The sequence below is a fragment of the Cinclus cinclus genome, chromosome 1 (genome assembly GCF_963662255.1).
Source record: "Cinclus cinclus chromosome 1, bCinCin1.1, whole genome shotgun sequence".
NCBI lineage: Eukaryota > Metazoa > Chordata > Aves > Passeriformes > Cinclidae > Cinclus > Cinclus cinclus.
The window spans coordinates 85,689,425-85,717,110 of NC_085046.1; the positions used below are offsets into that span (position 1 = coordinate 85,689,425).

The 27,686-nt window shown below is 38.7% G+C and overlaps 1 protein-coding gene across 2 annotated transcripts in view; it reads left to right on the forward strand.

The window, feature by feature from the left end:
- The window catches only part of FHOD3 (formin homology 2 domain containing 3), a 366,909-nt gene that overhangs the window by 24,438 nt on the left and 314,785 nt on the right, over positions 1 to 27,686 (forward strand). For both annotated transcript variants that reach the window (XM_062512765.1, XM_062512850.1), the window contains exon 2: positions 13,986 to 14,092. In XM_062512765.1, the coding sequence (XP_062368749.1) occupies positions 13,986 to 14,092 (107 nt within the window). The remainder of the gene's footprint in view (positions 1 to 13,985; positions 14,093 to 27,686) is intronic.

Here is a 27,686-nt window from a genome sequence, read left to right on the forward strand (position 1 = left end):
TCTGCTCAGGAATGTCAAGGGCAACAAAAGCTTCAGCAGGCTCATCATTGATGAAAGGAAGATTGGGGGAAATGTTGGCCTTCTAGGGAAGGAAACAGGAGACCTGGAGAACCAAGATATGAAAAAGCCTGAGATACTCAAAGACTTTTTTACCTTAGTCTTAAATGGCAAGTGCTCCAGCCATGACACCCAGGCTACTGAAGGCAAAGGCAGCTACTGAGAGAATAAAGAGCTGCCTATTGCAGGAGATCAGGTTTGAAACCATCTAAAGAACCAGAAAGTGTACAAATCCTTGGGACGTGATGAGATGAGATTCATGAGTCCTGATGGAACTGGCAATGATGTTGTTAAACCAGTATCCATTGTATCTGAGAAGCTGTGGCATTCTGATGAAAGTTCAGTGTTTGCAAAGGGGGAAACATAACCCAGGGAACTACATATTGGTCAGTCTTATGTTGGTGCCCAGCAAGACCTTGGAGCACATCCTCCTGGAAATCATGCAGAGGTACATGGAAAATTATGAGGGCATTGATGACATCTGACATGCCTTCACTAAGGGCAAATCGTGCCTGACAAATTTGGTAGCCTTCTGCAATGGGATTCTTGTGTTGGTGGGTGCGGGAAGAGCAGCTGGCCTCATCTACCCTTACTTGTGCAAAGCATTCAACAAAGTCATATACAAAGTCCTGTTCTCTAAACTAGGGAGACATGGATTTGATGGACAAGCCAGTTAGTGGATAAGAAATTGTCAGGGTGGTCTTGCTCAAAGAGTTGTGGTGAATGGTTCAGTGCCCAAGTGGAGACTGGTGATGAATGGTGTTCCTCAAATGTCAGTAATAGCACCGTCACTGTTCAACATCTTTGTTGATGGCATGGACAGTGGGATTGAGTGCACCCACAGCAAGCTCCAGCTGTCATGTGGAGGGAAGGGATGCCATCCAGAGGGACCCTGCTCTTGTGAGACCCTACCTGGAGTACTGCCTCCAGCTTTGGGCCTCCCAGCATAAGAAAGACATGGATGTGTTGGGGAGAGTCCAAAGGAGGGCCACAAAGATGCTTAGATGGCTGAAACAGCTCTCCTTTGTAGACAGGATATGAGACTTGGTGTTGTTCAGGCTGGGGAAGAGAGGCCTGCAGGGAGCCCTTATAGCACCTTCCAGTACCTGTATGGGGTGTAAGAGACCTGGACAGGGATTTCCTCCAAGGTCCTGTAGTGATAGGACATGGGAGAATGGCTTTAAACTGAAGGACAGTAAGTTTAGATTGGATATTAGGAAGAAATCTTTACAGTGTAGGTAGTGAGGCAGTCAGGTTGCCCAGAGAAGTTGTGGATATGCTATCCCTGGAAGTGTTTAAGGCCAGGTTGGATTTGGGCAGCCTTGTGCAGTGGAAGGTGTTCCTGCCCATGGCAGGGAGGTGGAACTAGATGACATTTAAGGTCTTTTTCAATGCAAACCATCCTATGACTCTATAGCCTATACAGAGCACCACCTTAATGAACAAATTTAAATAATAGATATGGCTGATGTCTTGAAACATACATGTTTTATTTGCTCTTAAGTACAAAAAAAATTATCTTCCTATTCCTAAAAGTATTTAACTAGATTTGATCTCTAAGCTTTGCTCTAAGTATGAGCTTTATTTGCCCATTATGTACTGCTTTGAATGTTCACTTCTAAACAGTTTTGCACTTCTTTCAGGCTAAAAGCATAATTAGCTTTCTTTTTGTTGGTGTTCTTAAGTACCATGATCTTTACTTGCTATTTCCCGAAACTGTTCCAGTATCTTTTTTCCCTCTTTGGGCATCAGCTAATCCTCCATTGTATCTTTTAGAGTCTCTCCACTATAAAGGAGAACAGATCAGGAATTTATTATTAAGGCCATTTGTTTCTACTTATTTTCTTGATGAACTTTAAAACACAGCAATCAGAGTGTAAGCAAGGAATGAGTATTGTTGAGATGTGGCTGGTAGTGTTGCATTTATTCTTTCCCCACAAATTTATTATTTTACTTGTAACTGTATTGAACAGTGTGGTTGTTTTTTTTTTTTTTTATTTTAGCATTATTCAGATGTTATCCTAATGAACTCCGAGGTTGTTTTTTTTTTTTTTTGTTTGCCTGTTCTAGTCCAGACAACTGTTTTAAAGCTGAGAGTTGAAACTTCTTGGCAACTAATCAAACAGGGAAGAAATGACTGATTCAAAAGAAAAAAAAAAAGAAAAAAAAAAAGAAGCACGAGTGCCAAATGAATTCTGCTTAAGGGTAGAAAATGTGACTTGAGATCCTTTGTGCTTTTATAAAATATTGAAGTTAAGAAGAGAGTCTGCAGGGTACATGTATTTTCCCCATTTTTTCAGCATTCTTATATTGACTTTCATTCTCATAAACTTTAATCTTGCTCTTTTAATGACATCCCAATTGATGTTTGGTTTAGAAACCACAAAGCCTTTAAGAGGCAGTCTAAGTCTTAGGAAGAGTTGATGACTGCACTCATTATAATATTGTTAGTAAAGCAGATCTTTCATTTAAACCTCCAAGGTTCAGGATATGTCTGAAAAATTATTCTGTTGACAAATGTATGATGTTCTCTTTGATAGTGCTGCCCTAGTTTATTTTCTTTTGTATTTCACACAAACCCTTTGTGTGATTAGGTTTAGTGTATTTTCTTCTATCTAAACCTACGGGTTTGTACTAGGTTTTTAGTTTTTGTTGTTATTGTTGGGGTTTTTAGCTTTCAGACAACTGATCAGAAGCTTCTGAGTCCAAGTTTGATTATAACAAGACACTTTATCCTGGGCTTCTTATACCTTTTACTGGCTCAGTCTTTGATTCTCCATCTCTTTTGGCCCTCAAAGGTTTGTGAATTTTACTAGAACTTCTGTGGTTCCAGAACTGTTTCCTACTCATTCTCTGAAGCTGCCTTCTTTCCCCCAGGACCTTCCTGCTCCAGGTTTTCAAATGGGCTGGTATCTTGTCCCTACTTTCTCATTTTTCCTTAGTTTTGATTTTTCATAGAGAAATGGATGCAAAGAACCTCTTCTATCAAATACTGATTTTAAGTATATCTCATTGCAAAACTGACATTGCAGCTGCACCATTTTTAAAAGAGAACTGATGTAGGTCATATAGAGTGAAATGTCATCTGCACATTGCGTTATTGCTTGGTATCATTTTTTTGTGATATACTGTCTAGTAGGTATTCAGCTACTTATGGCAGTGAAGCCACCACAGCCAGAGATGGGTAATTGCTTACTGTGTGCATTCCTGCATATCTGTGAATTGTGTGGGTGGCTCTGAAGTAGTCCAGTACTTCAGTTTTGTGACAGAATAGTGAGCAACCTGCACTGTCCCAAATGTAGATAGAGTAACAATGGCTTCACCCTTGTGTGCAAGGTAGAGGATATCAATAGAAAGCTTTTTTCTCAGGCTTATGTGTCAAGAATAAAAGGCTGCAATTTATACATCGATTCTTCTACATGACTTCAAAAATCCTTTTTCAAATATTAAATATTTCAGTTTTCAGTTTAATAAGAGATGTACAAAAGACAGATGGAATTGTCATAAGTAATTACCAGGTTTGCCTTCCTGGGCTACTACATACCTTTAAGAGATTTTAACATACCTCTGAGATTTTAACTCAGTGCTTCTTCTACACACAGATTTACACGCTTTGAGCAAAAGATTCTTCAGATAATAAGCTTCATTGAACCTAATCCTCTTCTCTCCTCTTCCTCCTCCTCTCACTTTTCTTGACCGATCTCCTTTGAGATTATTTCCATTTCCTTGGATACCTTCACAGTAATTTCAGCCAAATGTTAATGAGAGCTTGTCAACTGTAGGCATCCCCTGTGTATCAGCCAAAAAGCCATATGTACATTCAAATAAAGAATCCTGTTTTTATGGCCTCTCTCCTTTCTGTTCAGCTGAAGATGTCCTTTATCATGAAGGTGAGGAGAGGTAGCTCTTTGTCTTCTTAATTAGGAAAAGCTGAACACAGATGGGGAAAGGGATTTGAAAAAATCTAGATGCCAAAGAGTTTGAATGGATGCAGAGGTTAGGTTATTCTCATGCTATAGGTTTGTTATGTTTACTGTGAGAAAAATGTGGTTTTTTGAGTTAAAGACATGGAGCTTTTTTGGTCAAAACTTGACTTTGCCTGTTTGGTTTGTGTGTCATCTCAGATTTAAGTAACTTAAAATGGTAGAATTAGGTGAGTTACTCCCCCATCCTATATGCTATTTTCAGGTTTTTTAATGCAGAAATGCATTTTTTTTTTCAGTTAGCCTTTTTTTAAAGTTAATATTAAACATTGCAGTAACATTAAATGAATTTGGCCGTCTCGTTCCATGGCTATTGGCAATTTGAGCAATCATACACTTTCTAGCAATGTCTATGTGGCTGCTGTTGGAAGCTGCCTTGTCACACTTGGATGCAGAAACTGTAATAAATTCTATATTGCTCCCTGGGGAGCACTGTGTTAAAGGGAATCACAAAGCAGAAGGTCTGAGAACTGGGGACAAAGCTGCCCAAGAATAGCAACAGGTAGGCGTCCACTCATTACGTGTTTGCTGTGGTGTTGTCTGTATTTGAGACCCTTGAAATAGCAGTTTCAGAATTTTGAACTCTGAACTTCCTTTTGTTATTCTTAAGTCAAACCCATAATATTAATATAACAGCTTTCTGTGTTTGTTTTCAATGTCTTTGTTATTTCAGCAGAATATTTTTATTGGCAGTGTATTTTTCCAGTGGCTCTTGAGGATCTAATGTGGCATTTATGTTTCACTTCATGCCCTGTATTACCTGACCCCAGGAGTATTTTGTGGCGTCTACCAGACCAGAGACAAAAGCTGCTGTTTCAGACCAGTAGTGCAGGCTGTGTTCAAAATACCACCGTTTCCATATCAGAGTAGCAGTTCCTTTTAAAGCGATTGTGCTCCTGTGTCTCTATGCCCAGCTGTGCAAACCTTTGGATTATCCTTTGTGTGGAGGCATGGCTCGGTCAATGTGACTGCACATAAGCTCTGCAAAGTGAGTGTAGTTTATGAAATATTTTGACAATGGCAATTACTGTGCTAAAAATAAATCACATGTCCATTAGCATTAATAACTACTCCTGTAAGATATGCTAATCACTCCTAAAGGGCTGAAAACAAATCAGGAATACTGTTGTACATGCTGGAATACTACTTAAAATGTAAAGTTTAAGATCTAGGAAGTTATTAAGGGTATTTCCATCCACCTCTAAATGAGTATGGAGGAGTGAGTTTGCTAGAGTTTGGCAACCTACTAACTTGTGAGCATGGATGACTGAACGTGGCACAGGTGCCATCACCAAGAATTACCTTTGGTATAGCCCCTGTGCCTGACCTTACTTTTAGAACTCAGACTCACAGAAGTACTGGTTTAGTTGGAATTTTAAAGGATAGTTTTGGGTTTTTTTTGTTTTTTTTTTTTTTTTTTTTTTTAGAAAATACTTTGAGTTACAAAATTAGCTTTTAAAATGAGAAAGGTATGGGGGAAGGAGTATAGCTTTGTTTCGAGTAATTGCAGTAGAGCTACTTGGCACACAGGGCTTTTAGATCAAGGTAGTGATGATGTGTGGGGCTGCTGTCATACTTAAAAATGAGAGTAATTTTTGGTGTCCACTGTTAATTTTGGGCACTGACATGTGGCTTACATACAGATTATTTGCTTTAATTTTCTCTTATGAATGTCAAGCTTTTTACCCAAGATAGGTTGTGTGGCATCAGTCCTGGCCTAGGTGCTTTGTTCTTTCTCCATCATATTGCCTGAAGTGATGATGATGTGAAACCGACCAGGTAGCACCTACTCTCGTGAGAAGGGAGAGACAACAGAGCAGTTGGCTGTAACTGAAGCCAGATAAATATAGTCCTGGATTTGCTGTGATCTGTGGGATGCAACTGGACCATTCCTATATTTTTTATTAGGCTGTGACAACTAACAGTGACAGCAACTGTGTTACATTTAAAAGTGCCACCAAAGGACCACTGGCTGTTTGTTGCAGGTACAGAAAACCTGAGTCTGCTGATCTGCTAGAAAATCTGAAAAGCGTTAAAATTTGGTGCATTCTGAAAACAGCATGATCATTTTCATGTGAAACTTGGCCTTGGATGACACAGTATTAAATATTAATTTCTGCCAATCAGTTTGTAGTACTCTGCTTAGAAATATGGAATACTTTTGGGCTGGTGAGTAGAAAGAACTACTTTTTCTGATTTTCCTGAGGAGTAATTGGTTTTATTAAAGAAGGGAAGATATGGGAACACTAAGGGAAAACTGAGACTTGTTGGCTCTGGTAACAGGATTCCCATTGTGCTGGAAACAGGTGAACCAGAAGGGAGAGTGTTTAAGATCGGCATAGCTTGAGTGTGTGAATGTGTCAGACTTGTGATGTGTAAAGCCAAACAAGGCTTTGGATTTGGAAAGGGAAAACTGAGTGTAAAGAAACTTTGCTTTTCGTGAAGCCTACTCTGCAGAACATACTGTAGGTAAATAAGGAGTGCACCACCACTAATAAGAACAATTGTAACCCAATCATGTTTAAATGAAAGATGAACTAAGACATTTGAGTAAGATAAGGATTTTCGGAGTCTGTGCCAAAGGCTAGAATTGAAGAGGGATTTTTATTTCTGCACTTTGATACTGGATTGCTCTAATCCCTTCCTCTCGCATTCCCTTTCTCTGTTATTTTGTAAGCAACCAAATGAACAAAGTAATCTGTCCAGTGGGTCTAGCTCAAATTACTGGGAATCTGGTGAGAGCTGGCTGTGTGTGGTTCCAGTGTGTGACTGCAAAGTTGAATGGTTTTGGTGATTTGTACTAACATCAATAAATGAGAGTAACTTCCTCTCATCTCATACTGCCCTTTTGTCCTGTGAATGAAATCCTTGATCGTGGTCTGAACTGCATTGTTGATGCCTACTTGTATTTAAATAGAAGGTAATATAAAGAGGATACTTGGCTATATCTTGTCACACACTTGGCTGCCAACTTGGTAACATTTTGTTTGCATTTATCAGAGATTTCTTTGGGTTAGAAGGGATCTTAAAGATCATGTAGTTCCAACCCCTTGCCATGGGCAGCAATGCCACCCACTAGATTAGGTTGCTTAAGGCCGTCCAACCTGGCCTTGCACATTTTGATTGATGGCAAATCTACAGCTTCTCTGGGAAACTTACTGGAGTTCCATACAATGCTGAGTAAAGAATTACTTTCTGATATCTAATTAAAATCTTTCCTCATGTTTAAATCTGTTCCCCCATGTCTTTTTACTGTCTACTCATAAAAAAAGCTGCTCTCCCTTTTATTTGTAAGAACTTTTTAAGTACTGGGAAGCCTCAGTGAGGTCTCTCTGAAGCCTTCTCCAGTCTGAACAGCTCCAGCTGTCTCAGCCTGTCTTCACAGGAGAGGTACTCCAGCCCTCTAATTGTCTTCATGGCCATCCTCTGGAACCCTCTGATAGGTCCATATCTTTCTTAGGCTGAGTACCACAGAACTAGATGCAGTACTCCAGCTGGAGTCTCAGGCACCAGGTGGAGAATCACTTCATTCTCAGGTGGAGAATCATATCATTCAATCTACTGTCATACCATTTAGAGAGATTTGTTCAAAATACATTCTTCTGAACGGATTCTCAGGGCAGGGATTTGGAGGTGAGAAAAAAGCATTTCCTATGATTGTTTGTTGAAAAATACAACTCTGTGGTCTTTGAATAATCAGGGAGGAGTAGAATGGCTTGTGGGTCTGCTGTGCCTTTTTGAAGAGACAGGAGGGTGCATCTGCCATTTCCCTGCATCAACCTCTGCCAACCTACTGCTGCCATGGAACAGAGACATTAAACCCAAGGAACGCCCACTTTGGATGCATGCTCATGCATCAAAGCCTTCTGGAGGAAAAGAGATTTGTGGGAGTTTCTTCTGGCACAGTAAAATATGTGTTGACTTTGCATTGAATTATGTGCTCAGTGGGCTTCTTGAGTGAGGAGACTGGTGCATGAGGATGAGCATGCAGCAGTCCTCAGTCTGTGTGTGGACATAGGAATTGCTCTGTTCTTCTCTCCTCACACCCCTCGGGCTTGGTTTCTTGGTATTTCTCTTGGATTGTAAGATGCTAAAAGCAGTAGATGAAAACAAAGATTTAATGCACATTTTTTTTAATTATTTCCCTTTATTTCTGTTACCTCAGCTAGTTTCTGAAAGTGGCAGCAGTCATTTAACAGTAACAGCTAACTGACTAATCAACATTTTTTCTTGCTGCTCTTCTTTTTTTCCTCCGTGGTTCTTCGCTCCTTTTGGTGATGTACTTCAGCTGTGAAATGCAAAAAAAAATATGAACTTTTGCACAGCAATAAGGACTTTCTTATGAAGAAAAATGGGTGTTTGCTCTTTCTGTGGGTCAGTGCTTGAAAGGAGAAAAAAAACAAGTGTGTACTACTGTTGATCTATTTTGAGTCTTCTTAAGCTTGATAGTTTTGTAGTGTGAACTATTATGGTGCCACAGGGTGAGGGACTAGCCACTACTAGCCAGATGTCATTACCTGAGACAGAAGATGACAAATTGAGCTTCTGCCCTATGTTCTTGATTTACTGGTAACTTATAAGGAACACTCGCATGAGTGGGTTGCTTAACTTTCTCCAGCCCATATTCCCGTTCACTTGGGAAATGTGTGTGTTGATGCTGACGGCTCTCCATGTGCTAGTGGGGTGGGGGTGACCCTTAAATCAGTGCAAGAATCAAACTCTTCAGCTCTGACCTTGTTATGCTTGTTCCTGGTGATAATTCAAGCCAGTTTTGGTTACACCATAGGTATTGTAGTGTGTGGTGCTGTGGATCAGTTACCACTGTGTGGACACCAACAACGTTCTGAAAAAGTTCAAACATCTCTCTTTTCTTCTAGAACTTTTATTACAGAAATAGTGATTTAATTTAGTATCTCTACTTGCATTGCATTTCATGCTGTTGTACACAAGCATCAGCTTGTCTCATTGTTTCTGTTTCTGGTCAGTTATGGAAAATCAGTGAGTAGGTAGTGAGGTCAGTGCTGCTTAAGAAGCCTTTTCCAGGTTCTCCTCTTGTCCAGAAAGACAGCTATAAATCGGTGAATAAGCACCTAAGCAACTACTACTTATTGATACTGATCTTGTCATGACAGAGTACAGGATCTTCTAATTTCAGTATGAAACTGAGGATGATAATTAGCACATCAGTTACATTTTTAATAAGGAAGATCTGCATAAAGACAGTCTTAATTTCTTTGCTTCCTTCTGGTAAACCCAGTGAATAGCTCTGACTATCCACAGCTGGTGATTCTGACTAAAGCACTCATTTTGTTGACTGTTACATGTGTTTTTGTTTCTTCACTTTTGTGAATGAGACTACTCTTAGGTAGTCCCACTCTTTGTAGGGACAGGAGATTTTGAAAATTTCCATTGAGATTCAAAAATATACCATGGATGCTTTCCAAAGAAATTGTTCATTTGCAAAGATGAGAATGTGATCGAAATGAACACACAGTTGTTTTTTTTTTAATAGCTTTATGATACTATTTAATGCTTATACTAAAATCAAAAATGTTGAAGTCCTGCAGAAGACTGATGATGGAATAACCCTGTTTTTGACTCAGAGGCGTACCATTACTTTTTTCCCATTTGATGATACTTATTTCTGTTTATGATTCTACAATACCGGTAGTATTCTTTTGATGTGATTATAGGAAAGTATGGAAAAGCCTACAGGATGAGCTCTGTTTAAATTACTTCTATCAACCTTTTGGGTCTTCTTGGCAATACAGTAAAATGTGATGCAAAAAGCGATAAACTATTTCAAAGGACAGATTAGAGATTTTTAGAACAAATGGTTTTGTAAGATTTTGAAAAGGTCTTGGAGAATCTCCCTTTTTGGCAGTGGTATAAATGAATTATGCAGTTAATAACAACAAAATGCAGATCAGAATTTTGGGACTAGTAAGGAATACTGAATGGGTGAAGAAAATTGTGAAGAAAAAAGTTAATTAAATAATTTTTAAAAAGCTGAATAGAAGTCTCAGTCATGATGATGTAAAACAGCTCAGCTGAATATTCTTTAAAAGATTACTTGTATTAATTCTGCCTTTTGATTTTCCTAAGAGAAGATGTTTTTTAATAAGGATTTCAGTGTGAATTATGATCAGTGGGAGAAGCATGTAATGAATGAACTAGATGGGGTTATTTGTGACAGTCTCCAGAGACAGGAGGAGTGATGTATAACAGATAAACTTGAGATTAACGTTGAGCAGAGGGGAGGGACCAACATCCCGAGTTGTTACTAATAAGCGCTAATGAGAGAACATCAGCCATCCTTTGTGTTGAAAAATGCAGGCAATTTACTAATTAAAAATAATTCATGAAGTGGCTTCTCTTCTTGTATTCTGCCTGTAATATATGTGTACAAGTGAAGCTGGAGGCAGAGTAGCAAAGTGATCTTATATCGGGAAGATTTTAAGAGTTAATTGCCTTAATACTTACCTTAACTTTTAAAGTATTGTTTTGATCACTTCCATCTTTGTGTGTACGTATGAAAGAGAATAAAAAAACCCCAACTTTTTGGTAAGACTCAGCATTATGTAATGGAAATAAAAAATATTGCCATTTCTCCCATTACCATAACTTCTATTAACAAATACAGCATGCGATATACAGTGCCTTAAAGCCCGAATGAATACTATGTTCAGCTGAAACTATGAAAATGAGATGAACATAGGTACAATGTACTATTGTTATTTATTTTGTCCATGAAGGACTTCCTGTTCCCATAGTGCTTTTTGTACAATGAAGTCACAAGATATTAGTAAAGCGCAACTTCTTTTCTCTAATTATGCAGTATAAATGGAAATTGTGGGCAAATCTCCTAGTCTCCATAGAGACAGCACAACATTTATTTAATTAGCAGTTTGCCTTTTGGCATTGCTTTGAATAAATTAACATTTCATTACAAATCCTGAACTACTTGGAGAAAGTTTCCCAGAGTAGTATTTAGTCTTCCTTTTCTGAAGAGTGTATTTTGAATTAGCATAGATTAATAATATCCTTTGTAACTGGTAAGAGACAGAGTAGCAATACTGTCAAATTTTTAATATCAGAAGGTTACACTTGCAGGTTCTTTGCTTTCTTTAATCTGTAGGAATCAGAGTAAAATCTTATGTCACCTTATTTAATGGCTTACTCTTTCACCAGGAAAAGCTCCAAAAAAGAAAAGCCAAAAAATGGAACAAGTTTGAAATACAACTTAACCTCCTCTCTCTACCCTTTCTCTAGAGGCTGAACTTTTCTTTCAAATTGCAGAAGTCACACTCTATCACTAACTGTAAATTTGCTTCTTTTCTACAGTATTTCCAACACAGCTGATCCAGAATACACTGTCTTCCTTTCTTGTATAAAAATCCATGGCAGGAAACTGAATGAGTAAGTTTAGGTATTTACTGCCAGATAAGACGAGTGGCTGCTTATTACACTTTCCCTGAACAGGTATTGAGAATCAAAACTTGGATAGGAAATAAAAAGAGGTAATTAATCAAGCATAGATTTTAATTTATTTTCTTTCTAAGTATTAAAAAGAGCAGAAAGAAAAATCCATGGAAGTGATAAAATGTGGTAAATTGCCTTTCCTTGAGTCACTGGCTGTTTCAGACCCCTGCTTATCCCTTCAGAGAGTGACTGGCTGCCACCTGTGGCAGAAGATGGGCATGAAGTGTGGTGTTAAATATTTGACTCTTCTCAAAGTGGCCTTTGCAGCAGGGATGTATGGTTACACCACCATTGCCATGGTTGCCTTCTGATAGATGGAGGTGTGCAAAGAGTCTGTCAGTTTGTTTTTGCTAAATCCAGAGGAATGAAGCATCTTCATTTTGAGTTCTTTGATCATGACACTGAGTCTGCCGGCAGGAGGACAGGGTGCGTGCGTCTCAAAGGGGGAAAGGATCTTTGCACAGGAGTTAGCAGGTCTCATTTGGTGAGAGAGCTTTAAACAAGATTTGGAGGGGTGAGGGGATAAAATCACAGTCACTGAAGACAGACCTGGAGGCAGCATGCCACTGTTTGAGAGACAGTGTTTTAATGAGGTCCTTTGGTCTGCTGTCTTGTTAGTGGTAGGAGGTGGAGAACCATGCAGCAGCAAGGGTTATTGATGTGCTAGAAACTGCAGAAGCACCTGGGAATGCTCATGCAGGAATTGGAGCTTCTTCCCCTGAAAAGGCAGTGGGATTGATCACCAAATGAAGTTCATCTGCACATATGCATGTAGTATGGGCAGCGAACAGGAGGAACTGGATCCCATTGCAGCAGGAAAACGATGACATAGGGGATTGGAAGTAGGTGATGTTTAAGGTCCTTTCAATCCAAAGCGTTCAGTGATTCTGTGACCAGAGGAAATGGCCTCAAGTTGCACCTGCAGAGGTTCAGATTGGATATTAGAAAAAAATTTCTTCACTGAAAGAGTGGCCAGGTGTTGGAACAGGCTCTGCAGGGAAGTGGTGGAATTGCCATTCCTGCAGTGCTCAAAAGACATGAGCAATGGCACGTTGTGGCATGGAGAAACATGCTTTGGTGGTTAACATGGTGATGCTGTGTTAACAGTGAGACTTGAAGATCTTAGAGGCCTTCTCCAACCTTAATGGTTCTCTGTTCTGTTTGGCTGTCAGACTGGATTTTGTATCTAGTAGCACAACACATCTGGAGCTTACGATATTTGTGAGCTTGGAAGCAGGTTACCAAAGTAGTTACACTTCAGCGCAGTGCTGCACATGCAGCGTGTTCAACTGGACTCACTGATGTCCATTTTTATGCTTCTGGGCTGAACTCTCTGAGATTTTTCACTCACCTCCCTAGTGGTGAGGCAGGACAGCCCTGTACGTTCACTTGCCCCTTGGTAAATGTTGTATTGTTCTCTTGCCCTGGGAAGGCTTTCTTCCTCGATATTTGATGCTGAGTTATGTCATGGTGAGAGAGGAGTTTATGTTCCTTTCCAGCTCTCCTCCCAGCTTCTTTAGTTTTCCCTCTCAATCAGTAATTATTTTGTATTCCTGGTCAATGAGTTAGCCAGAGTTTTGTGATGATTCATCCTACATCTTCTACTGGGATGAGCACCCTGCAAATAAAAACACAGAAAATTTCTTTACTAACTTTGGTCAAATCTGGCTCTTTTTAACAACAGCTGGAACAATGAATGGAAAACTTGAAAATGAGGGAAGACAGAAAATAAATAAAACCAATTTATTAATTTCTCTCTCCCTTTTAAAGCATCGTTGTGGGTATATTTCTGCTTTCGGGTCTGGTCCTTGGTTACCTCAGTACCTTTGTAGGAAGCTGGCACAGGTTTCTAGTCCTCCCTCCATCCAGTGCCTGGGTTGTTGTTCCTGCACCCTCTGAGACTGGTTAGTGCTTGGCCCAAAAAGCAGAATGCCAGAAAAATCTGTGACTTGGTTGACTGTACTTGCCCTCCCTGCAGGACCCCAACTTTTGGCTGCCATGTTTTGCACTGTCCCTTGGCTGTATCTGTTCTCTTAGGGGCTATTCAGTAGCTCACAAAACAGCTTTCTTCCTTCTATCTTCATCCAGAGGCTCAGGAACTCCACTTACAACTGCACTGTAAGAACAGAGAACAGTAATTTATATCCTAGATACACATTGAAATTAACTTCTCTTTCTGTACTATATTTTAAAGGCACTGTGCTAAAGCCCTCTAATCTTCTTCTGTATGTTCTAATAAATTTCACTGTGTTTGTTAGTTGTGTTGATGTTGTGAGCAAGCATGGTCTAGAGAAACATGGATTTGGGATTGCATAAATCACAAAAAAATGTTTCTTACCTGCTCCCAACATACTGCTTGGTTTAGGAAGATCTTGTCTGGGGACCTGGAAAATGGGAAGGCAATGTGAAGTATGTTAGAAGGAAAGACTGCTTTAATCTAATGGTCTGAATTTTGTTCTACAGCTTGATGACTGCACCCTGCAATTGTCTCATAATGGTACCTATCTGGATCTAGAATCCACCCTAGCAGAACAAAGGGATGAATTAGAAGGCTTCCAGGAGGATGCTGGGTAAGTAGAGGCATACTGAATTTTTATAAATAAGCATGTGGTAAACTTCATATGTTCAGGTCAGCATAGGAACAGAAAAAAGTCTTTCCCTTGTAGGCCCATATGTCTGTCCATTTGTATGATTAAGAACTTTTTATGACTTCTCTCTCTACGTTCAGTTTTACAGTTTCTCAAAAATATGACATACTGTAAAGAAATATATGAATACCTTGATTTAGTCTAATAAGATTTATAGTTCTTTGAAACTTGATAAATTAAGATAGTTTGTTTGGAGAACTCTGAGATCTTTTTTATGGTATTAGTCATATAGAAGATTATACTGGGGTGGTGTTCCTGAAGTTACAAACTCAATTTATTTTGCCTTGATAGTTAAGTCCTCCATTTATACTTTTGAAGGAAAGACCTGTAATTGGTTTCTTTTTTTACTCTTAGAATTGATCGAGCAAGTCCAATGGATGGGGGTGTATGTTGTTTTTTGAATATTCTCCTCTCTTGCTATTTTTTTGTTTTATTTAGTTACTGCTAGCACAATAACTGGCACACATGGATTGCTGTGACACAGCTTTCCATAATCATCTCTTTGAGAACTGAAAGTGAAAACAAAAGTTAGCATCCGTGTGTGTTTGTGTAAAAGCAAATTGGAGATTTGCTTTTTTGGAGAATTTTCCTCTCCTTGACCTTTCAGGTGATTATCTTAAGATATAAAATGAACAGAAAGTCTAGATCTATTTTTGTCTTTCTGGTTACTATATTGGACTGGATACTTGTGATTATTTTATGGGTGTGTTTAACTGAGTTTTGAATTGATCAGAGTTTGTTAACAGTAGGAGACACAGTTCTTATGCTTGTACTCCTTCTCCACCTCTTCTGATAGCTGTCCTGCCTTTGATGAATATGCCTTAAAAATTTGAACTGTTCCTCTGAAGATTATTTTATGTGGAGAAGAATTTTAAATAATATTTTTCAGATATTTACATGTGTGCATTTGTGTATATCTTATTCACACATACCAGTTTGGGGCATGTTTTATAACCATGGCAAGATAAAAACTGATCTGTCAGAAACTAGTTAGAATAGAGTTAGCGGATAGACAGAGCAGCCAATACAAGCTGAATTGAGCCTCCTTTCCTATGCAATAGGAATGTTGAGTGTAGAAGTTGATACAATGTTCAGTTTTGTGCATAGGTGATAAAAATCACTGCAAAGAATAGCAAGTTCATATTTCCGGCTGACTTTATAATGAGTTGAAAGCAAGTAATATAAAGTTGTGGGGTTTGATTGATTGATTGTTTTTGGTAGCAATATATTTTGAATTTGTCACATTTTTTTCTCCTTCATTGGTGTGTCTGTGATAATTCTGGTAATTTTAGCTTCACTGCTTTTAACACCCCACAGTAGTAATTTGGCACTGCCAAGCAATCTGGCAAGTGAGAGACCATTTGGTGCTTTTCCTGCCATACTTTCTCTTGAAATGGCAAGCTACTGTCCACCTTGTTTTATTTTTATGCTTCTTTTGGGCATGTGAAATAAATGATATGAATTGTTCCTGAAACACAACACTAATTTTCTCTGTGGTGCTATCCTGGAGAAAAAAAAAAACCAACAAAACAAAAACATGGAACTGCTGCTTGAAGTTTTGTACTGGTGAGGCTTCAGATGGATTTCTGCATTTCATTTTTGTGCATGTTTTCTGAGAGAAGAAAAGATGAACCAGGACCACCAGAGCTTTGGAAGTATGTGGTATAAGCTTCTCTCCAGGACTTTACATTGTTATTTCATGGTGATGTTATTCAGAAAAATTGAATATTCTAGGCATAAGGAAGCAAATGCAGTCAGTAGTGTCTTCCTCTGTCCTGTTTTTCTAGCAAATTAAACTCCATTTTTGGGTCTTGCAGTTCTGAGACCAAAACACTGAGCTGGAGTGCTCCTGAGCTGGAGCTTCTGGCTGCAGACCTTGGGAGTTTAACGGCAGCCTGCTGTCTGTGAGGGACTGGCTGCAGAAACCATTTAGTCTCTCTCTTTTTCTGTCTGGGTCATTTCAAGGTCCTGCTCTTAATCTTCAAAGCTTTTAATTTTCTGAGATTAGGCTACCTCAGGACCTGCCTTTCTGCCATGCCAAAGCTGCTGTGCTCATCAGGGTCACTGAAGCTTGCTGAACTCTCAGTATAGGCTTTAGTAGTTGGATATTCATGGCATTTTTATGATTTTAGAACCTTAGCTGTGTGAACTCCTGCTCAAAGTGACCAGAATATCCTGTAATCTGGCTGTTTTCAGCATCGTTTTGCCAAAAGTTCCGGTTCATCCTGGGAAAAATGATGAAGATTTTCTTTTTAAACACTGTTGAAAGGAGAATTGTAAATAAAACAAAACAAGCAGAAGCAAAGTCTTAAAAATTTTGATTGGTTTGAGAGGCTGTAGGTATTTGTTTTCTCTGGGAGGGATTCAATGGGCATAGTAGAAAAATGAAGGATTTTTCTTCAGAAGGAAAGAAGAGAATAGTGGCAGTTGCTGGGGGTTTATCATGTGTATCTGTAAATAACCTGTATAAGAATTATATGTACTCATGCATTTCAAGTGAATGCTGTTCTGTTACTGAATATAGTGAAAAGAGGCTTTTGGTAGTTGCTGTCCAATTCAGCGCAATGGAGCTTCTATCTAGTGAAGCAGAAGAGCTAGTACACGTGCCCCGCCACCCTGGAGGGCTAAAACATGGATGGGGATTGGATTGCTTTTCAGTATTCACAACTTTACCTGCTGCCATTTGCACCCTTGTGAATAGCTGTGGGATTCAGGAGAATCAGATTGTTTTTATATGGGGGTTGGTTTTGGACGAGCCAGGAATAACATCTGGCCAAGTAATGAGGCTGGCACTGCAGAATATGTTGCAACCAGCAAAAGGGTCAGTAGGAGCATGTAGGAAAGCAACCTTTCTTTTCAAGTCTGGATTGTGTCCATGACTCCCTTGCTTGTTGGGTTGCTTAGCTGTTTGGCTTTTTTCTCTTTGTTTCCAACACTAGTTACTTTGTGGATGCTTAATTGTGTAGGGTAGTACACAATGGAGGTTGTTTAGGTGGGCTGGCTGCTTTAAGGTGTTGGTGACAGGTTAAACTTCTTTCCTTGGCTTCCTTGAGTTTTTACAGAGAAAGCAAGAATTGTCAAGAAGCTGATGTGTTTTAAATTAGCATATAATTGCTCAAGCTCTCTTTTTGGATATGTTTTAACGGGCCCTCGTGGCAGCCCACAAGGTAACACAATCCTAAAATTCAGAACATGAGTTTCTTCAAGCAGTATACTATGAGCAGTGGAAATTTCTTCAGGGAACATGTTTTCAAGACTTCTGCTCAGCAGGGATTCTTTTAAAGTATTTCTGATAAATGGCTTAAGTGCTAATGTTTTTGCATTCCTTCTAGACACCCTATCTCAAGCCATTTTGATTGCATGAGCCCCATGACAGACCTTTTCCCTCTTGATGGTGCTGTTCATTCTGGGCTTGATTCAGAATCTGTTGGAGGCAATGGAGTCTGGCAAGGATCTCTAACATTCTTTTCCTTCTTAGGTACTGTATTTTTTCCCCCTTAGACTTCGCAAATAGCACAAGTGTGAGAATGAAAACTTTTTGTCACTTGTTTACATAAGGAAGTTTGGGATGCATATGAAAGTTAATTTAGTCTTTGTCTTACAAAAATGGTATGGCTTATTTCTTGAAGCAGAACTGAAATCTAGCAGATTCTATGCTGATTTTTGTATTAGTATAAACAAAAGGTGTTTATTCATGGGTGGAAAATGCTTTCAACTTCTGACAGTTTTCTCTCCGTGTTTTGTCTTGATGTCATTTCTGTGTTTCTCAGTGCCAAAAAGAATTAAAATAAGAGAGGTACTAGGGAAAGATTGTCATTATGCTGCTACAAGCAGGAGACTGTGACTGCTTATTGACATTATTTACTCATATTGTGAAGACTATATTAGTCCACCCAAGTATTTTTATTTCTGTGATATTTAGCTGTTAGGCCTGATGAAATACTGAATCTTAAAAATGCAATTGATTGTCACAATAAAAAACATGCAACAAAGCAAGAAAAAACCTCAACAAAAACACAAGATAAACAGATTCCTAGAAGCATCAAACTAAAAAACCTGGGCTGAGACGTTATGGTAATTTTTGGAAAGTGTAAGAATTTGTACAGGGTAGAAGTATTCCAGTGTAGAATGTGTCAGATTGAGATGTTGGACCACATTTTTAAGTGAATGTTTAGCTAAAACTTTACTGTTGCAGAATAAAGGGTGATACAGATTAAAATTTTAAGTTCCTAAATAAATACAATGGTTTTTATGGATGAGTGAGTTGATGCTATTCTTAATTACTTCACAAAGATTGAGGGCAATGACTATTACTACCTATATTTTCAAAATTTTTATGCAGCTTTTTAGCTGCTTAATCCTGATACAATTTCATTATTTATATAAAAAATAATTAGGTAAAAATATTTTAGGTAGAACTGTAGTAATTAATTTTCACAGTTATCTTGCAATAACCATTGAGATCAAAATGAAATAAAATTACTGGTCCCATATGGTTTCCCTGTACAGAACAATTGGCAAGGCATCTCTGAGCATTCTTGCTTCCAGAGCGTGTAATCAAAATAATTACACAAATGTGCATGTATTTTTTAGGCCTGACAAATAACACATGTGACTTTGGGGGGACATGCTCTGGAAGCAGGATGGAGGCAATTAACAGCTGTAAGTTCCACCATGAAAAGTATTCACCAGTTATGAGATGAGGATTTCTTGTCAGTGGATTTCCTTGACACAGTACCTTCTGAAGAAATGATTGACAAATTAAGGTTCCTACTAATAGTAAAATTCTACTACTTTTGTAGTTAAAAAAACAAATGCTGTTATGTGAATATAAAATGTATTTAGAAAACAAGCATCTTCAACATAATAACAATCTTGAATAAATTTTACTGCAGGCCAAGCCTTGTTTTCTTAGTTTCAGCTTTAAAGCTGACATGATGGCATAGAAGTAAATCTCCTCTGCATATATTGAGGTCAGAAACTGAGAGACATTTTACTTATACCAAAAGACACAAAATTCGAGGTCTGTGTGCTTTTGAAAAGCTCCTGTGGTGCCCTGTCTCGGTGTGTGCTGTCTTGGAGGGGTCTGGAATGTGACAGTAAGCACAGAAAATACAGGGATCATAATTTACTGTGTGTAGTAGAAGTCTAGGGATTTCAGATGGGGGTGCAGTCTGTGCACCTTACAGATTCATTCCAGTCTAGATGTAGAACCTTCAGGCAAGTAGCCTACAAAGAAAAAAAAAAAAGTGCAATACTGGATTTCACTGATGTGCTTAACATGTCCTTTGAAGCGAAGCAGAGTTGGTTTTGCTCTTCTCCAAGTGCCCTGGTCCTGGAAACTGTACTGCACTCCTTCTAGCTGCTAAAGATCCAGGATCCATAGTAGTGACTCCCCTGGCTTGGACCAGGAGGCTTCATGAGCTCTTTACCCTCTGTGTGATTTTGGTTTGGGGTGGACAGGAGCCTGGGATTGGTAGACTTGACTGGGGCAGGTCATGGGCAGCTCTTGGAGTTGACACTTATGAAATATGAAGGGGCACAAAATCTAAATCCATGTGCCTGAGAGTAATGTCAAAAGCTCGTGGTGGCTTTTGGGGCATGAGATGGTGCTGCAAATACCAAGTTCTGAAGTGTTCTATAGTCTGGTTTTGCCCTATGGGTTTTTTTTTTTGGTGAGGGGGTTTAAATGTTGGATTTTTTTTAAGAGCTTGATGATGATTTTACAGCTTTTCTTTGTCAATACTTCAGCAGCTCTGTCTCTCTTTCTCCTACTTTGCCCCAGAGTGTACTCATTTATAAAGGGAAAAATCTACATCTCTACCAAGGAACCTGTGGAACAATTTGAAGATTTGCCGTTTTTGAATTTAGTGATTACTGCTGGCAAATGAATGCAATAAGAGGACTCTTATTTAAAAATAATTTCCACTGCAAAATGTGTTGCAAAAATACTGTTGTGCTTAGCTCTCTCCCATCCCATTGCATACCGAATAAAGTGGCAAACCAAAAAGTGTGTGAATAATTCTTACAGTTTTTGCTAGGGCACTTTTTTAAAGATAGCCTATTTTGGCATTTCGGTTTACGTGTGAAAATAGCTGAGAAGTCCAGTATTTCATGGTGGAAACTTAAATAAAAACAGCTTATGGAAACAGCTGATGCCAGATGTTCTATTTAAAACCATTTAATTTTATTAACATTGAAGCTGCTTAATAGCTGTGTTTGCACTCTGCCCTCCTCCTCGATGACAAGGCTATAAGTTAAGTGAGTGGCTCTCGAGGCTTGGAAATGTGTTTCCCTTCAATTTGTGAGAAGGAAATCCCTTCCTCTCTCCATAAACAGATCATCTGCAGGGCTTCAGGTAGAGCTGCCAGAAAGTGCTGCAGGACTGCTCTGAACTCAACTCGTGTTGTGAGTGGAACCACTGATTTGGGAATCCAAACCTGGAACAACACCAGCACTGTGGGCACTCACCATCTGCCAGGGCAAACCAGTGTAGTTAGTATTGCCCAGAGCGTGTAGGCAGCTGTGGGAGTTTGTGCTGGGTAATTAATAAAAGCTGTGAATTAGCTGCACTTCCTATTCCATGGCAACTCTTCCTGTGTGTGCTCCTACCCGGCGGGTAAATGCAGAAGTTTGTGTAAGCAAGCTCACACTCGCTTTTATCCCATGGGAATGCATTTGTCTGTGTGCTTGGTGTGTGGTGTGGGTTTGTTTGGTTTACCCCTGACTAAACTAAGGTGGTAATCTGCTTCTGATAAAAATAAATGTCTCCAATTTAACCTCCAGTTGTGAGCTAACAGCTTAAACCGCTGCAAATCTGTGACTAGCCCAGGTTCTCTGGTAATGAAGCCATGAAAATTAGTGAATACTGCCAGGGTTAAGACCACAGTAATAAGCAAAACAGTAGTTTATTTCACGTTTACTGCTCAGTAATAGTGCTCACTAGCAAAATCATTGATGGCCCAGCAATAAATATAAAGCCCATTTCCAAAGTGGAATTAATTGGGAGAAATAAGTGGCCTGAGAACAGTGTTTTATATTTAAGAATATAAGTCAAGTTAGGAGGAAGCCCTTGCCAAATATGATGTTAATGGAAAACCTCCAAAAGCAGGAGACATAAAGTAGTATGTTGATCTGAAAAGTAGACTTTATTTTTATGTACTTAGATACACATATTCATTTTCTACTGCTAGGTAGGGCAGCTTTAAAATAGTTCTCGCTAAGTCTGGTTAAAATGGTCACATTCTAATAAAGTGTAAATGACCAATCAGGTGAGTAGGGCATTGCTTTGAAATGTTTTGCACTACTTTGGATATTATTTTCTTCACTTTGTTAACTTTTTAGTATCATTAATTACACTGGAGAACTATTAGGGTTTTCCCCTTAAGGTAGTAGAGGATGAATTCTAGTAAAAGGGAAATGTTTATGAAAAGTTCTTGAAACTATTTTTAACAAACTGAGTCAATTTTTTTTTAATTTAAAAAAAAGTAGATGCCTCATTTGGAACTGTAAGTCAGATTAAGGTCAGGTATCAGGGGCCTTTGTGAGAAAGAACATTATTATTCAGGTGCTGTTTGTTTCTGCTCTGCAACTATGGAACTTCTAATGAAGTTGGTCACAAAATCACCAAATGGGTCAGGTTGGAAGGGACCAGAGTGGGACTTCGGGTCCAAACTCTGTGCTCAAGCTGGGCCATCCCAGAGTACATGGCCCAGGATTGTATCCAGATGGTTCTTCAATATCTTCAAGGAAGGAGACTCCACACTCTCTCTGGGCAGTCTGTTCCAGCACTTGGTAACCTCTACAGTAAAGAAGTTCTTTCTTATTTCCAGGTGGAGCTTCCTGTGCAACAGGTTCTGCCCATTGCCTCTTGCTTGGCACCACTGAGCAGAGCCTGGATCCACCCTCTTGACACCTTTCCTTCAGATACTTCCAGACACTGATGAGATCCTCTCTTGCTTGTCTCCTCTGGAGGCTGAACAGGCCCAGGATCCTCAGCCTTTCCCCATAAGAGTGATGCTCTGGTCCCTTAAGGAACTTTGTAGCCCTCTGTTCTTACTTGCTCCAGGGGCTCCGTGTCTCTCTTGTCTTCAGTAGCCCAGAACTGGACACAGCACTCCAGATGTGCCCTCACCAGGCCTGAGCAGAAGGGCAGGATCAGCTCCCTCGACCTGCTGCCAATACTCTTCGTAATGCACCCAGAACACCTGCAGAGGTCTGAAACCAAAACTGTGGGTCCCACCGTGTGGTTGGTAGCATTGGAGGGACCCTTTGCCTTAAGATGTGGAAACATCAAGTGACTCAGCTGTTGGAGGTTAATTTATTTTACTTTTTTTCCTTGCCCATGTCCCGTAGGTTTCCAGTTCTTCTAACCTATTTTTCCCCAAAAATCTGGATATTTCAAGGCATCTGTTTCTCCAAGTGTGAAGAGGTTTTAAATTATAATCCTCATGTTATGTGAACTTCAAAGTAGAAGTGATAGCAAAAACCATATGACCAGAAATTATCTGGTGTAAAGATTCTTGGGAGGATTGTGCAGCCAGAGCTTGACAGTTATTGGCAGCAGTGGGAAATGTATAACCTAAGAACTGGAAAGAATTGCTTAAGTGATGTGTCATCTCTGTAGAAGAACATGATGCGAGGTTGACAAAAAGTGTGGCAACAATGCTTTTGGTTTTGTGTTTTACCCAGAAACAATATTATTGTAAAATAGCTCTTCTATTGTAATTCTCTTCATCTTTTTACAACTCATAAAGTTTGTGTTTTTGTAATGCAAAAACACAAGATGAAGATTTAATTGATCATGCTATCAATGTTTCACAGAATGACAGGATAAGCATCCTGCTGAAAACAATTATATACGGGTTAAGCTTTTGGGTTGGGAAGGGACATAGTTGTGTTCATGAAGGATAGCTCTTGAAAAAATGGTCATTTTCTGATTGTGAAGGCAGCAGTCAACCCTCAAATATTTGAGGGGATGTTGGAAGGGTTCTTTTTTAATGGGTAGAAATTGAGCCATTAACAACTGAGAAAGCCAGCATGATGATTCAGAAAGTGCAGGGATGAAGTAGGGAGGGGATTCTCACTTCCCAGCTTCTGAAGTTTGCTTGCACATAAACTACTAAAAAGGACAAATGGAACAAATGTTTCCTCCATTTTGAACTAATTTAATTTTAGAGAGTGTAAAAGTCATTCAGTATCTTTTGTCATAAGTCATTGCCTTGTGGTGAGATATGCAGAAGACTGCACCTTTTACCAACCTATACTCAGAATACATTAGCAATAAATAATTTGGTGCTATTCCTGTGTCTTATAATGTATATTTGGTGAATCCCCTGATTGTTTCACTCAACACTTTTGAGTTTCTCATTTTCTTTTTCCTTCTTTTCCATTTAAAAGGAGGGGAGAATAAAAGGAAAAAAAAAGAAAAAATGGCAATCCTGTCTAGTAAATGTACTTGTGAAGAGTTGAGGGGGTGTAAAAACCCAATGCCTTGATAGTGGCAGTTTGTCAGTAGTCCTTACTTGCATGGTTGTACAGACAATGGTATGTCAGCCAGGATGCTCTTCCACTCACTGGCATTCAGATGAAACCTTTCTGGGTGCTTTATAGGTTTTTAGTGGGAATGAGGCAGTCATTTGTTAAAATCCTGTTGGCAAACACAACACAATATTTGAATAATCTGCAGGGAAAGAAATGTACAAATCTAAGCATACTTTGTTCTTTTGTATGTCGTTGCTTGCTGTAATAATTGGCAAGATTTTGCCTGCTCAGTTTTTGCTTAGGGAATATGCTGGGATTGCTTCTACTTGGATTAGTAAAGTTTTAATTATTTTTATGTTTTGGTTTGTTTCCATGCAGAATGAATGGACATGAATAGTTGCTATCTGTTCACTTATATTTGTCCACTCTTGTCAAATAATTGTTACTTTAATAAATGTGTCGTGATCCAGGAATGCTCTGAGTAGAACCATTCTACAAAATAATTGGATGACTTACTTTGCAAGAACAGGATTCAGACACATTCTGACTTCACACTAATTTTTCAGATGGAAAAAATGAGGTAATAAAAAAAGCCCACTGACTTCCTATGAGAATGAGAGCTGTGTTTGCCTTGAACAGTCTGTCATGTACGGTCTGTCATAGGTTGCTAGTGCTGTCATCCATTTGAAGACTATTAGCGTGTAAAAGACTTATTTTAAATTATTGATGTTACTTCCTGAGCTCCTCTGCTTCCATTATTCAATGGCAATAAATGAGTTTGCATCTTTGACATGACAGTTGGATCTTTGGATAATAATCACCTAAGAAATTAAAAAAAGTTACTTGTTTGGATAAGATTTTCAGGTGATGTTTCAGGGAGATTCTTAATTCCACTCTCCATGCACATGTACACTCTCTCACTTTCAAAAGATTTGGCTTTTATACAGCATTTTTTTAGAAGTGTCAGAATTTCTTTTCAATCTCTTAAATCTGCAGTTGAATGGGAAAGCATCATAGTGAAACGGCAGTCAAATCTTAACAGCTTTGAAATCAAAGCCTAGGGTTTATGCTGTCTGAATAATAGCAGGTTAAAAAACACTTTCCTTGTTGTGTGTGTGCTGGTTTGCACATCTTTTTCAGGGAAAACCTGATAGACTCAAGTGCTTGAACTCTGGCAAAAACGTCATCCTTTATGCATTCAATAAGGAAGAGTTTGTTTTCCATGAGGAGTACTTTAAACTATGAAGCAATTGTGAGGCAATACCCCATTGCAGAAGCATTTTCCACTCCCTAAAAGGTGCGTGCAAGTGAAGATTAAAATGGCTGGGTTTTGAAACAGAAAAGTAGAAGCCATTTGCAAAAGTATTGCACTCTAGAGCAGGTCTGTTGCCATGTGTTTGCTTCTGGTGGCATACTGTAGTCTGGGCTTCTTTTGTGGGAGTCAGTGATTCTTTCTTGATCTTGGATTTTGCTGGATGCTGTTCTCATTAAGCTGCTTCTCTTGGAAAACATGGATGTGATTATTGGAGATGGTTAATGGCCCGTGAAGAAACCTGAGTGCTATGAGAAGCTGTAACAAAATGTGAAGTATCTGTTGTGCATGTGTGTTTTGAAAGCAGCATCTGTGGTAGATAGATTTTCATAATGGTGAGATTGTTACATCAGGAAGAATTAGCTGCAGAATTATTATAGGGTAAGTTGTCAGGTTAGGCTGATGTTAAATGCTGTCCAAGTCTGGAAATAGTTTCAGTGTTATCAGGTGGAGGTTAGTTTTCATCCAACCTCTACCCTCTTTGGGATAAACAGGCATCAGCTCATGGTGTTAGCTTAGCTGCGTTCAGTAACCCGTTGTGTTTGCTTTGGTAGTGGTTCTGAAGGATTATGGAAAAATCATCTGGTTATTTTGAGAGAGGTTTGGTGTCAGGTAAATGTATTCCTGGCTCATCTGATTCCCGCTGGTTCAGAGTTTGCCTTGCTGTGAGTGATTGATACCGTACTTCATAGCAGTGTGAAAAACTGAGTGTTGGGAGCTGGAGGCTGGGGGAGCAGCAAACTTTCCCATCTAATAACAACTGAATAATGAAAATACAAGGTACCTATACTGTTTGCCAGTATATGATTGTATTTTCCTTTCTTTTCCTTGATTTAGTCAAACTTAAGAGGGCAAACCTTACATAACCTGTAGGTTCTTAGGTAGTTTTGCAAGCTAAAAGCAGGCTGTAGTTGGGAGCCTCTTGCTCTTTACAGCACTCCTCTAAAACTGGATGAGGAAGGGCATCAGCTGTGCTGTTAGCCCAGTGCAGGCGGAAAGGTAAGGTCCATCCTCTCGACCCTCATTCTTACAAATCCTTTACCTCTATTTCCAGTTTGAATTGAAACTTTTTGTATTCATTTTCCACCACATCTAGGCTATCTTTCCAGAATCTCAGTTGGGATATGAGGAAAGGATACCCGTTAGTTTAAATATCCAAACTTCTAAACAACTACAACAAACACAACTTCTACAATTATACAAACAAACTACTTTGTAGTTTTCAAAGGTTTTGCATAGTTGTCCTATGTAGTTCAGCAAATGATTTTTCTCTCCAAGTTATATTCAAGAATTATCCCTGACTACAACTTACTCATAACACTAATCTTAATGGATGAAATCCCTGCTTGGAACAAAGTAAAATGAGAATAATGGGAATATGCTACTTGAAAATGGCTCTGAGGGTAGGGTATGATTGCCTATTATGCTCTCTTTATTTGAGAAAACCCTAAAAACCAGAGTCACCCTAACAAGATGCATTCTTAGTTGCTGTGTTGCCATACGAATGTGTGTACCACTGTATGAAAGATTCAAATCAAAATTTTCCTTTATGGGGTAACTTTTTTTCTTTTTGTGTGTGCTTCAAATATTTCAGAAATAGAAGAGTGTACAGACCCTAGCTAAGAGCAGAGCTCAGACACTCTCTTATCTATATTAACTGAAAAGATCCAAATTGTGAGCTGAAATTGTAGCTTGTAACAGTATTGGACTCAGCTTCTGCTTATGATGGCCTTTTGATGATTCAGATGTCTGTGACAGATGTTATTTTTTGAGCAAATACAATGAAGAATAGTAAGTTTGCTTGTCTGTACGACTATAGAGTGTTGTTAAAACCATTGCTGTGCTATAAAACTGTAGCTTTTTCCATGGTTGTCATATATTGCGTAGAAAGCAGAACAGGAGGACCCCAGAAGGATATAGTATGGCCTTTTGTAGAATTAACACCTTTAATCTAATTAATTTTCTTTATTGAGTTATTAAGCAATCACAAAGTAAGTTAGAAGAGTGATTTTTTGCTTTGGTTTGAAATGATAAAATAATGTGTTTTCAGAAGTGGGGGATTGTTTTAAAAGAGGCTAAATTTACTGAATTGCAATATCTAGGCTTTTGGAAGAATATTAGGAAGTCTGAATAGTTGCTATCCTGAATGAAAGAGAACGTTGAAATAGAAAATGTATGTTAATTGAAGCATTCTCCTATTTTAAAAAGAAGAGCTTTGCCAAGAAAATTATTGTGGTCTGTCTTGCTAATAATGCCAATGAATACCAATTGGATATTTACATAAAAATCCCATTTTTGATACCAGCAGGTCTTTAGTATAGGTCTGAGAAGAAGGATGTAATGTCTTAATAACATAGATTCTCTTAAAATTTCCTTTCAAAGTTTCCTTGAAGCATTAAGGGGAAAGTGGTGTGTTGGTTTTTGGCTTAATTTATGTGTATGGTTTTGGGGTTACATTATTATTATTTCATTTATTAATGCTTTTCCCCCTCTGTACCCATGAAAACATTCTCGGTATTTTCTTTCTGGTCAAGGAATTGTTTGGGTCATACAGAGGCTTTACTTCAAAACAAGTAACTGTTTAAGACAGTCAATTGAAGTACTATTTTCAAAATGTCATTTAAATCAAGACTTAAAAATGTATAATTGAGTGAAACTATTTGTAATGTGGAACATAAGCAAGGACAACATAAAGCATTTATATTACATAAGATAGGTACT